Source organism: Capricornis sumatraensis, chromosome 17, assembly GCF_032405125.1.
Source record: "Capricornis sumatraensis isolate serow.1 chromosome 17, serow.2, whole genome shotgun sequence".
In the NCBI taxonomy this organism is placed as follows: Eukaryota; Metazoa; Chordata; class Mammalia; order Artiodactyla; family Bovidae; genus Capricornis; species Capricornis sumatraensis.
The window spans coordinates 22,965,664-22,977,748 of record NC_091085.1 but is presented as its reverse complement, the minus strand read 5'-3'; the positions used below and the strand labels follow the sequence as shown (position 1 = coordinate 22,977,748).

At 36.8% G+C, this 12,085-nt stretch overlaps 1 protein-coding gene and 1 non-coding gene across 6 annotated transcripts in view; both read right to left on the bottom strand.

Annotated features, from left to right (window-relative positions):
• Positions 1-12,085, bottom strand: part of INPP4B (inositol polyphosphate-4-phosphatase type II B) — a 423,416-nt gene that overhangs the window by 176,306 nt on the left and 235,025 nt on the right. For 4 of the 5 annotated variants that reach the window (XM_068990083.1, XM_068990085.1, XM_068990081.1 and 1 more), the window contains exon 12: positions 2,203-2,311. In XM_068990083.1, the coding sequence (XP_068846184.1) occupies positions 2,203-2,311 (109 nt within the window). Of the gene's footprint in view, positions 1-2,202; positions 2,342-12,085 lie in introns of all 5 variants that reach the window. The other variant, XM_068990082.1, reaches the window with a different exon arrangement.
• TRNAC-ACA (transfer RNA cysteine (anticodon ACA)) lies at positions 5,374-5,446 on the bottom strand. The gene has a single exon. It is a non-coding gene; the product is annotated as a tRNA-Cys (tRNA).

Sequence of the window (12,085 nt, the reverse complement as noted above, 5' to 3'; positions counted from 1 at the left end):
ATGCACTTTAAAATTTGGTTGCAAAAACTAGTGAATTCTCAAGATAGAGGCTTCTAGTTCCAGACAAGATGGAATAAACAAAATCTATTTTACTATTCCCTCTAATCCTCAAAAACAGAACAAAACAAACTACTCTGTACAAAATATATAACTCATTTATCAGAAGACACCAAGAGATGGAGAAAAGAAAACAGATCGGCTAGGAGCCTCAGGACTTAAGGAATGACATCATAATTATTTCCATGTTTGTTTGTTTGTTTATCCTTCTTTGCCCCCTAAACATTTCACTTTGGGTACAAGGAAAGCCCTCAGTGAAGCAAAAGGTCAAATAAATAGCACCCAAGAAAAGTCAAAGGACTAATAGAAGGGTAGCCCAATAGAACAGTAAGCTTTTAACCATAAATGCCTGAGGGTGAATATCACAAACATAATAGTACCGCTCCACTCAAAGGATGACACCGCAAGGGGATAGTGAGAAATATCCCTGCCCAGTGAAGCCCTCAGGCGCAGACCTGTATTCCACTCTTCTCATTTTAGTAAAGGGATGGCATCCCCTTCCCCATGGGCTCTGTCACTGAACTGACATCCAACCTCCATGCATTAAATAAGAGGTGACCCTCCTCTCAGAGCCCCTAGTTGGAACTCTGATGCCCACTCCCTGTTCCAACAGTAATGCAACGGAACCACTTTCTGCAGCAGAAGGGTTTGGGGGAAAAGTGTGACTATTAGGGGATAACACTAGGGAGTCTCTATGTGATAATGGGACAGTTATTTATGATGACTATGGTGATGGTTAGTCCAATTTACTTCTGTGATACAACCTCACAGAACTATATTCCCTACTCACCGAAAAACTAAAACCAAAATCAAAAACAAAAACTGGAAAAATCTTAATAAGAATATTAGCTGATTTAATAGTATTGTACCAGTAGAAAGAGAAAGACATATTAATACGTATACACACACACACACACACACACACACACACACACACACACACACATATACACATTGCTAGCTTGTACATTTATATAACAGTACACCAGTTATACAATTTTAATTTATTTTATTTTTTTAACTTATTTTAAATGCTTTCTTCCTGAACATCTGGACAGTGAATAACAAATATGTGATAAAGCTTTTAAAAAATGGTTTTGATTTTGCCACTCAGATTATTTAGTACTATTATTAAACCAACTATGACTAAAGAATAACTATTTCCCCCTAACTTTCAAAACTGGAGTTGTTGTTGTTGTTTTTTTTTGGCTGGCTGTGCACCTTGTGGGATCTTTGTTTTGTGGCCAAGGATTGAACATGTGTCCCTCCCCCCACAACCCGTGGTGGAAGCTCAGAGTCCTAACCACTGGACCACCAGGAATTCCCAAAATATGAGCTCTTAATTCAAGAAGAGTAACTACTTGAAAGGGAAAAGAAAGTTACCCTTTACACTTGGATAACACTCTTTAAAATTTACATGAGTATGGTCATAATCAGAGGCTATAACAGGGTAAACTTGGTTGGTACATGTCGGGATAAACTACAGTACTAATGCAATATTTTAATGTAGCTAAGAACAAAACAGAAGGTTGAGAAAGTAAATTAAAATTATAAATAACAGTGACAATACTTTGGTTTCTGTGTCTCCTTTTCCATAAAGAATAGAAAGTTTTCTCTTTTAACTTCATCACTTAAGTAATAGAGTTCTGTATGGATGGCTCTTTTTTTAATGGAATAATTAAATAATAGGGCAGTTAAATGCCTTGCCTCAGGCCACAGTGGAAATCACTAGTAGGGTTAGAGTCATAAATTAGGACTCATGCTCTCCGTTAAGTGTCTTTGCCTTCACAGAAAATTAGACTATGCTTTCAGCTAAATATCTGTCTGAACATCATTCCATTGAGCTAAAATAATTGATACTAGAATACTATTTATTAATAGGGTGGCTTCCAGAAAAATTTTCTGCTAGCACAGTTCTACTCTATTAAGTAATATGCTTAGTCATTTCAGCCATTTCATTTATTCTAATTTCTGTTCAAGTTTTTTGTTTTTGAAATTCAACAACTCTAAGTTCCTGAATGGCATGGTTGGAGATGTCAAAAACTATTCATTGTGATGGATCAAGCTTATTTATCCTAACTTGGTATACAAAAACCCTTCCCCAAAGGGAAGATAATATCATGAATGCATTCTGTGGTCACTTACTTTCTTCTTTCCGCTTCAAATCTATGCAGGAGTTTCCGAAGACCACCATTCTTAAATCCCTGAAAATGGGCAGCTGGGGCTCCCACGGTGATGACGTCGTAGAGAGCATCTGTAACAAGAACGGACAAGGAGATGAACACTTTGCAAACATTTACCTCCAGCATGCTGTTTGCAGTGAAGCATTCACACTGTGGGAAGTGTGAGGAATTATTCTGTTTAATTTTGCAGGAATAACAATAAACTCACATCTCAAGGGGGCAAGACGAGCTAATCAATCTTTCTAAAAGCCACCTGTGCACCTAAACCAGTTATAATATCTGCTTGATTTACGACTACATCTTAATTATATACTACTGTGTAGAACAGTATGTTCTCTCATTCTTCTATATACTTACTGAGATAACACATTAATTGGTCTTTTGTGTATTTTACTTCATTGTGTTTTGCATCATTTAATTTGCAATCTTATTGAAATTCAACAATAATGAACAATCTTTCAACCAAAAGTTGCAGAGAAAAGAACCAAAATATTACCGTACTTTGACCCAAGGACAAAACGGTACTAGTGCCTTTACAAAAATCTATACACCACAGTTTTTTGCCTATATATACTACATCACACAATTTTGAATGCATGCAATTGAATTTTGCAATTTCCTTAGGTGGCACAGAAAGAATACACAAATTGTCTTGATCTATTTTCCAGTGAGATACTTTTTTTTAAATAATAAAAACCCCATACATTTAAATTGAAACTCAATCCTTTGACCTCGAAAGCCATCAAGTTTGATACATATTAAGTTTACCACTTCAAAACATGCCATCATCCTACATTCTAATGAAAAGTATCCCTATAAGAAGAAAGACTAAGTGAATACCCTCTTGTTAAACCACATTTTATTTGAGAAATCTAATTTCATAGTAGATCCTTTTCAAATTGACTTTGATATTGACATCTTGGTTGTTTTTCCAATCTCATTTACAGGGAAAACATAAATTATTTTATTAGCTTCGGGTACATACCATGACTTTTTCATAGTGGTTCAAGCCAAATACACCTGAAACAGTAATTTTTTAAAAATAAAATAGGTCCTCAAGTGAAAACACTTCAGCTGCATTCAGAGAACTCAAGGTCACAAAAAAACCCCAGAAGTACAACCCAAACTAAACAGCCATTAAAGCAGATACTGAACAGTCACTTAACGGACTACTGGAGTTCTGAGCTTGTCTTCTTTTAAAAAGTCACTAGTCAACTAAAAGTCCTACTAAGTCACTTCAGTCGTGTCCAACTCTGTGAGACTCCTATGGACTGCAGCCCACCAAGCTCCTCTGTCCATGGGATACTCCAGGCAAGAATACTGGAGTGGGTTGCCGTGCCCTCCTCCAGGGATCAAACCCACATCTCTCACGTCTCCTACGTTGGCAGGTGAGTTTTTCACCATGAGCACCACACATGGGAAGCCATCTTTTCTTAAACTAGCAACATATTAGATTTGTGTGAAATTTAAGATTTCTTAGTCCAGAGGATTTTAACCTAAGGTCTAAGAAAAGGGTTCTAAGGTGTCCACAAACAGACGTTAATTGTCTTAGTGACTCCGTTTTCCTTCATGGAAGTGGGGATCACAACTTTCTCGAGTGATCATGGGATCGCTTGAAACCGCCAACACTAAATTCTTGTCCACTTTCACTTATCTAATGAGAAACTTGAGGACCTTGAGTAGTTGTCTGCCTCATCTAAAGTCTTAAAGACCTTATACCCAGGGATTTCTGACTTCTAACCCAGGAATGGAGAGTGAGCAGTTACTGACTGGACTCTTAAGTCCGTAGCTGCATATAACAGCTCTGCTAGGTAAAAGTTGTGCAACACTGGGAAAAGTATATAATCTCTCTATGCCATGGTTCTTCTGCTAGAAGATGGAGTGGGAAGTAGTTACAAGAAGTTAGCATCCAATAAGTACTATCTATGATTATTCTCCCTATAGATAGAAATCCTATCAATTAAGCATAGAAGGCTGATATTTTAACTTTAGCTATTTCTCTAAAAAAAACAAAATTTTTAGTCTGAAAAGGAAAGTGACAGTGAGGCTCAATCTTCTGAATAAGATCAGTTTGTGTATCAATTTAAACTACTTGTGGGTGGCGAGGGGGGCATGATGCTGCAAAGAATTACACTAAATTTCTGCTAAAACCTGGGTGATCAGCAATAGCAACAATATTCCAAAGTGACTAAAAACATGTGGATAACACATGTCCGGTCAAGCACAAATTATATACATTCCAAACTCAATTTTCCGAAAGAGACGTCTATGATTTTTATTAGATCCAAGAAAACTTGTGGCCTCTCCAACCCCACCCAACAAGGAGAGGAAGGATGAGGAAAGTCGATATCTGAGGGAAGAGAGCAGTTTTTGTTTTGTTTTTAAGAGAGAAGTTTTAATTGATGGAGATTAACCTGTGGAAAATTCTTAAAGAGATGGGAGTACCAGACCACCTTAACAGCCTCCTGCAAAACCTGCATGCAGGTCAAGAAGCAACAGTCAGAACCGGACATGGAACAACAGACTGGTTCCAAACTGGGAAAGGAGTATGTCAAGGCTGTATATTGTCACCCAGGTTATTTAACTTATATGCAGAGTACATTATGCAAAATACTGGGCTGGATGAAACACAAGCTGGAATCAAGATTACAGAAGAAATATAAGTAACCTCAGATGTGCAGATGATACCATTCTTATGGCAGAAAGTGAAGAGGAACTAAAGAGCCTCTTGATGAAGGTGAAAGAGAGTGAAAAAGCTGACTTAAAACTCAACATTCAAAAAAATTAAATCATGGCATCTGGTCCCATCACTTCATGGCAAACAGATGGTGAAACAATGGGAACAGTGACAGACTTTATTTTCTTGAGTTCCAAAATCACTGCAGATTGTGACTGAAGCCATGAAATTAAAAGGCACTTGCTCCTTGGAAGAAAAGTTATGACAAGCCTAGAGAGCATATTAAAAATCAGAGACATTACTGACAAAGATCTGTCTCATAAAGTGAAAGTGAAGTCGCTCAGTTGTGTCCAACTCTTTGGTACCCCATGGACTGTAGTCTACCAGGCTCCTCCACCCATGGGATTTTCCAGGCAAGAATACTGGAGTGGGTACCCATTTCCTTCTCCAGGAGATCTTCCCGACCCAGGGATTGAACCTGGGTCTCCTGCATTGTAGGCAGACGCTTTACCATCTGAGCCACCAGGAAAGTAAAGGTAAAAGCTATGTCTAGTAAAAGTTATGGTTTCTCCAGTAGTCATGTACAGATCTGAGAGTTGGACCATAAAGAAGTCTAAGCACCAAAGAATTGATGCTTCTGAACTGTGGTGTTGGAGAAGATTCTTGAGAGTCCCATGGACTGCAAGGAGATCCACCCAGTTCATTCCTAAAGGAGATCAATCCTGAATATTCATTGGAAGGACTAATGCTGAAGCTGAAGCTCCAATCCTTTGGCCACCTGACATGAACAGCTGCCCCATTAGAAAAGACCCTGATGTTGGGAAAGATTTGAAGGCCGGAGAAGGGGACAACAGGGGATGAGGTGTTTGGATGGCATCACTGACTCAACGGACATGAGTCTGAGCAAGCACCATGAAGGACAGGGAAGCCTGGTGTGCTGCAGTCCATGGGTGAGACACAACTGAGCAACTGAACAACAACAACAAAACTGACTTACTTTTGCAAAATTTGCAAAACTATTTGTGACCGCAAACACATTGCTAAGGCCCCTTTTAGGGTCTTTTAAAGAAGCCCATACACATGAAAAGGCTTGAACCTAAGCTTTGTTAGCTTCATGGAGAATCTGTCTCTTCAATTTATCCATAGTTTCAGGCATCCTCTGAAGCTACTTTCTAGGAACAGAAACTTTTTCTTTATTTGTCCATCTCACTGAAATGTTGGGAATCCTAGTCACCTGTGTAGGAACTAAGAGACTTGGAAACAGTAGATAAAGGAAGAGAACCAAGTGACTCAAATATTCTCCACTCCAAAAAGAGCCAATTATTTATCTTTAAATCTAAATAAAAAAACTAGCATTCTTGAAAATTCATCTATAGTTAAGAACCTCCAAAGTTATGAACAAGCTCTTTCATATGCAAAATTTTGACTTTTACTCTTTTCTATTCTATTTTCTATTTATGAACTTATCTCTTTTAGGGTTTTAACCCTATATTTTTACAGAAGCCTATAAAATCTCCATCTCTGGCTAGATCTGACTTCTTCCACACTAAATTAACCAGTTCCTAGCTTGTCTTATGAACATCTCCGAGTGTCAGCTAGCTATTAAGCTTAACTTGTTCTGGTTAAAAAAAAAAAAAAAAACTCTTAGAAAACATGTATTTTACATATTCAGATTTTATAAAGATAAATTATTACAAAACATATTAGTGATAAACTGATACAGCAATTATGAAGAAAAATAGGGAGATTCCTTTAAAAACTAAAAATAGAACTACTCTGTGATCCAGCAATCCGACTCCTGGGCATATACCCAGAGAGAATCATAATTTCCGAAGACACATGCACCCCAGTGTTCACTGCAGCACTGCTCACAACAGCTGTGAGAGGGAAGCAACCTCAACAGAGGAATGGATAAAGAAAATCTGGTACACACATACAAAGAAATATTACACAGCCATAAAAGGAACAAAATTGGGTCATTTGACGTGCCATGGATGGACCTAGAGAGTGTCATACAGAGTGAAGTAAGTCAGAAAGAGAAACACAAATATTGCCTATTACTGCATATATGTGGAACTTAGATGGATGGTATAGATTATTTTATTTGCAAACCAGAAATAGAGACACAGACATAGAGGACAAATGTATAGACACAGGGGAAACGGGAGGGATGGGATGAATTTTGAGATTGGAACTGATTTATATATAACATTGATAGCATGTATAGGTACTATAGTATAGATGACTATCGAGAAGCTACTGTATAGCTCAGGGAACTCTACTCATTACTCTGTGGTGACCTAAACAGGAAGGAAATCCAAAGAAGAGGAGGTAAAAATATATACATATATAAGGATTCACTTCGTCATAGAAACTAACACAACATTGTAAAGGAACAAAAAAATAAAATTTAATTTAAAAATAAAATAAAATTGAAAAGTGTTACATATTCTAAAATGCTCACTGAAGTCAACAATACGTGAACCGTGAACTTCCTGATGTTCAAGCTGATTTTAGAAAAGGCAGAGGAACCAGAGATCAAATTGCCAACATCCGCTGGATCATCAAAAAAGCAAGAGAGTTCCAGAAAAACATCGATTTCTGCTTTATTGTCTGTGCCAAAGCCTTTGACTGTGTGGATCACAATAAACTGTGGAAAATTCTGAGAGAGATGGGAATACCAGACCACCTGACCTGCCTCTTGAGAAATCTGTATGCAGGTCAGGAAGCAACAGTTAGAACTGGACATGGAACAACAGACTGGTTCCAAATAGGAAAAGGAGTGCGTCAAGGCTGTATATTGTCACCCTGCTTATTTAACTTCTATGCAGAGTACATCACGAGAAATGCTGGGCTGGAGGAAACACAAGCTGGAACCAAGATTACCGATAGAAATATCAATAACCTCAGATATTCAGATGACACAACCCTTATGGCAGAAAGTGAAGAGGAACTAAAATACCTCTTGATGAAAGTGAAAGTGGAGAGTGAAAAAGTTGGCCTAAAGCTCAACATTCAGAAAACAAAGATCATGGCATCCGGTCCCATCACTTCATGGGAAATAGATGGGGAAACGGTGGAAACACTATCAGACTTTATTTTTGGGGGCTCCAAAATCACTGCAGATGGTGATTGCAGCCATGAAATTAAAAGACTCTTACTCCTTGGAAGAAAAGTTATGACCAACCTAGATAGCATATTCAAAAGCAGAGAAATTACTTTGCCGACTAAGGTCCATCTAGTCAAGGCTATGGTTTTTCCACTGGTCATGTATGGATGTGAGAGTTGGACTGTGAAGAAGGATGAGTGCCGAAGAATTGATGCTTTTGAACTGTGGTGTTGGAGAAGACTCTTGAGAGTCCCTTGGACTGCAAGGAGGCCCAACCAGTCCATTCTGAAGGAGATCAACCCTGGGATTTCTTTGGAAGGAATGATGCTAAAGCTGAAGCTCCAGTACTTTGGCCACCTCATGCGAAGAGTTGACTCATTGGAAAAGACTTTGATGCTGGGAGGAATTGGGGGCAGGAGGAGAAGTGGACAACCGAGGATGAGATGGCTGGATGGTATCACGGACTCGATGGACATGAGTCTGAGTGAACTCTGGGAGTTGGTGATGGACAGGGAGGCCTGGCGTGCTGCGATTCATAGGGTCGCAAAGAGTCGGACATGACTGAGTGACTGAACTGAACTGAAGTCAGTTATTTATTCTATTCAACAGCATATATTAAATATATCCTAGGAGCAGTTTTATTATTTTAAATTTAGTTAGAGTTAGTTGCAACTGACTGTTTTTCTCTAGCAAAAATCACATATACAAAAAAAGAATAAATCAAAACATAAAAATTATAAAATAATCTGATCAGTGATATTTGTCTCATTTAAGATGTTCCCCATTTTGTCCTCCTTATATTGTCTTTTGTGATATGAATAGCCCTTAACTTTCAGATTTTTGGTACTGAGACAATTATAAACATATAAATGGGCATTTTATTTTATAGGAAAGTTAAGCATTTTATAGGAAAGAAGTTTTCATTTTATAGGTAAAAAGTTAAACTTTTATAGGAAAGTTATTTTATATAAATGTTATAAAATCTTATCCTCTTTTAAAAAAATAATATGCATATCTTCTTTGATATTTTTTATTTCAAAACTTCCTTGGCTTTAGGAAAATGTATCTCACGCACCATATGGGGAAAGTGGAGTTCAAGCTATTGAGTCTCCTTAAGCTAAAGATACTAGGTTGTTTGAAATCTAATAATAGGGCTGCCTTATACCCTTTTAAAAGTCACTTATTAATAAAATGATATAATAAGTCTATTTTTTCCCAGAAGATCTCTTTCAAATTCCTACAACTATAAAAATAGTGCTGTTAAAAAAAAAATGTAGACCTGCTGATTTCATTTCAAGGAACAATTTAAACATAAACCTTGACTTTAAAATGGCCCACAAAATGAATTGGGTACGAATCACAGGACAATAGGGAATTTTAAGGGAAATCTGTTTCAAAATAGTCCGAGCATGTTGGCATCACCATTAAATGCATCTACAAGATAATTGTGCTTCATTGATAATGTGATATACCCAGGCTCTTGAGATACAGAAATCAGGGAGCTCTTAATAGCTCCTCCTGCGTAGAGATTAGAAGAGTAAGGGGCAGAAAAGTCAACAGACTCATCCATATTAAACAGTAAATCCAGGCCGATATTACGCCTGATTCCAACTGCGGCTTTACAGTATAATATAGTAGTTTCTTAATTTTTTCCTTTCTTTCTCTTTTCCCTTCATTTCTTCCCTCCTTTCTTTCTTTTCTTCCTTCCTCCATTTCTTTTCTATGTACTATATACTATTACATACATATAACATATAAAATAACTTAAACATAGAATATCACAAGAATCCATAATGCATAACATTCACAACTATATTTCTATGAAAGGAAAATAAGCTGGAGAGGGAAACTGTCTTCTTCATTTCAAGGATTTATGTTATTGTAGTCAAAGCTGCTAAGGTGCCTATAGTGGTGGCTATTCTATTTGCTGCATTTAAGCAATGGATAAGGATGAAAAATTAACTTAATGGGTCTGGGGCCACCTGAAGTTAAATGAAGGTTATTTCATTTGTCAGTATGAGACATTACAACATTAGTTCTGCTCAGTTACTTGTTTCAAGAACTAGACATTAGCCTTGTCTTTGGTGAATCTGCCTGCTACTGTTTGCAAAACTACCTCTCCAGAAATAGCAGATAGATTAATCAAATGTGGATAGATGCAATTTACTAATGGTAAGAATGAAAATAGATGTAGACTATATCCAAATAATTCACCAGTGAAATACCAAGGCTTGGCTAATCTTATTTGCATCATTACCTTGCAAAATGTTGTCTGTAATTCAGCTAAACATTCAAATCAGCAACTATAGATCTTAAATACATTTAACTAATATTCATTTAATCTGCTATTAAAAATATGCTATATAAGTAGAAAATTTGATTGACTGCCATTTATAACTTTTAAACATTATACTTTGCAAATAAAGATAATCAAAGCTCAGAAGGGTTATGAATTTGGTTAAACTAGGAAAAGTAACGGGTAGAGCCCCCAGAAGTCAGTCAAGTTTTTAATTTCTATGATAATATAGAGTTGGTGATCTGGTCTATAAAGCACCTAATGTAACTGAATTTCAATTCAAAATAATGTTTAAAATTATTAAAACATATATATTTTAACATATACAAATTTTATATTTAATGTTATATGTAGGACATGCATTATATATATATATATATGATATGTGAGTAGCCTTGGGGGAAAATTTATATGTAACAGAATTCAGTACTTTCAAATTAATTTTGGGGTGTTAGATCTCTAGTCCTTTTGCACATTTTTTCTCAGGTGTTCAAAGGAAATCTCTTTCTGAAAACATGTGAAAACTCTCTAGTTGATGAGTTATACCCTAGTTCTCTTGCCTGCCAATGCAAGAGACACAGGAGATGTGAGTCCAATCCCTGCATCAAGAAGATCCCCTGCAGGAAGAAATGGTAATCCACTCCAGTATTCCTGCCTGGAAAATTCCTTGGGCAGAGGAGCCTGGTTGGCTACACTCCTTAGGGTCACAAAGAGTTGGACATGAGTTAGTGACTGAGCACGCACACCCTAGTTCTGTAACTTCAAAATCTAGCTTTACTCTCTACTGTTTGGTATTTGTCATCATAAATAAGAAATTCTTTTATTATGGGTTGAATTGTGCCCACCCTCCCCTCAAAAAGGTATTTTAGAATATTACCTTAATTGGAAATAAGGTTTTCACAGATGCAATCAAGTTGAAATAAGGTCATTAGAGCAGGTCCTAATCCAACAGGACCTAATCCAGTATGTCCTTAAAGGGGACATTTGGACTTTGAAGCAGACACAGAAGACGATATAAAGATATAAAGGGGAACAACATGCAAAGACTGAGGATCAGGTGATATATCAAAAAGAAAAATAAGAAGCTAAAGATTAAGCTAAGATTAAGTTTCAGAGGAAGCATGGCTCTGCTAACACCTTGATTTTTGACTCCCAGCCTCTATAGACTGTGAGTCATTACATTGCTGTTGTTTATGACTCCCGCTTGGTGGTACTTGTTATGGCAGCTGTAGGAAACTGATACATATCTCACTAAACTAATCAGAAGACATTTAGTTTGCTTTTTCAAACTAAATGTTGTCTTTATGTTAGCTGTCAGTTCCTTTTACACTGCAGAAACAACAATTAAATAATTAAATGTCTTGTATCATACCAGTTCAGCCTAGTCTGTTTTCAGATATTAACCTGGGAAAAAACAGCATAATGTAAGTGGTTCTTTTAAGAAGTAAGTAGAATGTAAAAGTCTACTTAGCTAATAATTTCCCTTTGTATACTGGAAGTATTTTAAGGATCATCACCAAATATTTGAACGGATATTTAAGTATAAATTCATAACAATTTGTCTCCAGCAGGCATGGTTTAATGATACTGCTATCCATCCAGAGCTGTAACTCGAGTTATCATTTTCTCTCTTCTTTTTATTCCATCTGCATTGGAACTTGCAAGCGATGATTTTTCCAAAATGCCTCTCTAAATCATCGTTTCTCTAAATCTGGCTACGTTTTTGGTTGAAGATTTCAATGTGTCTTCAGTTCAGTTCAGTT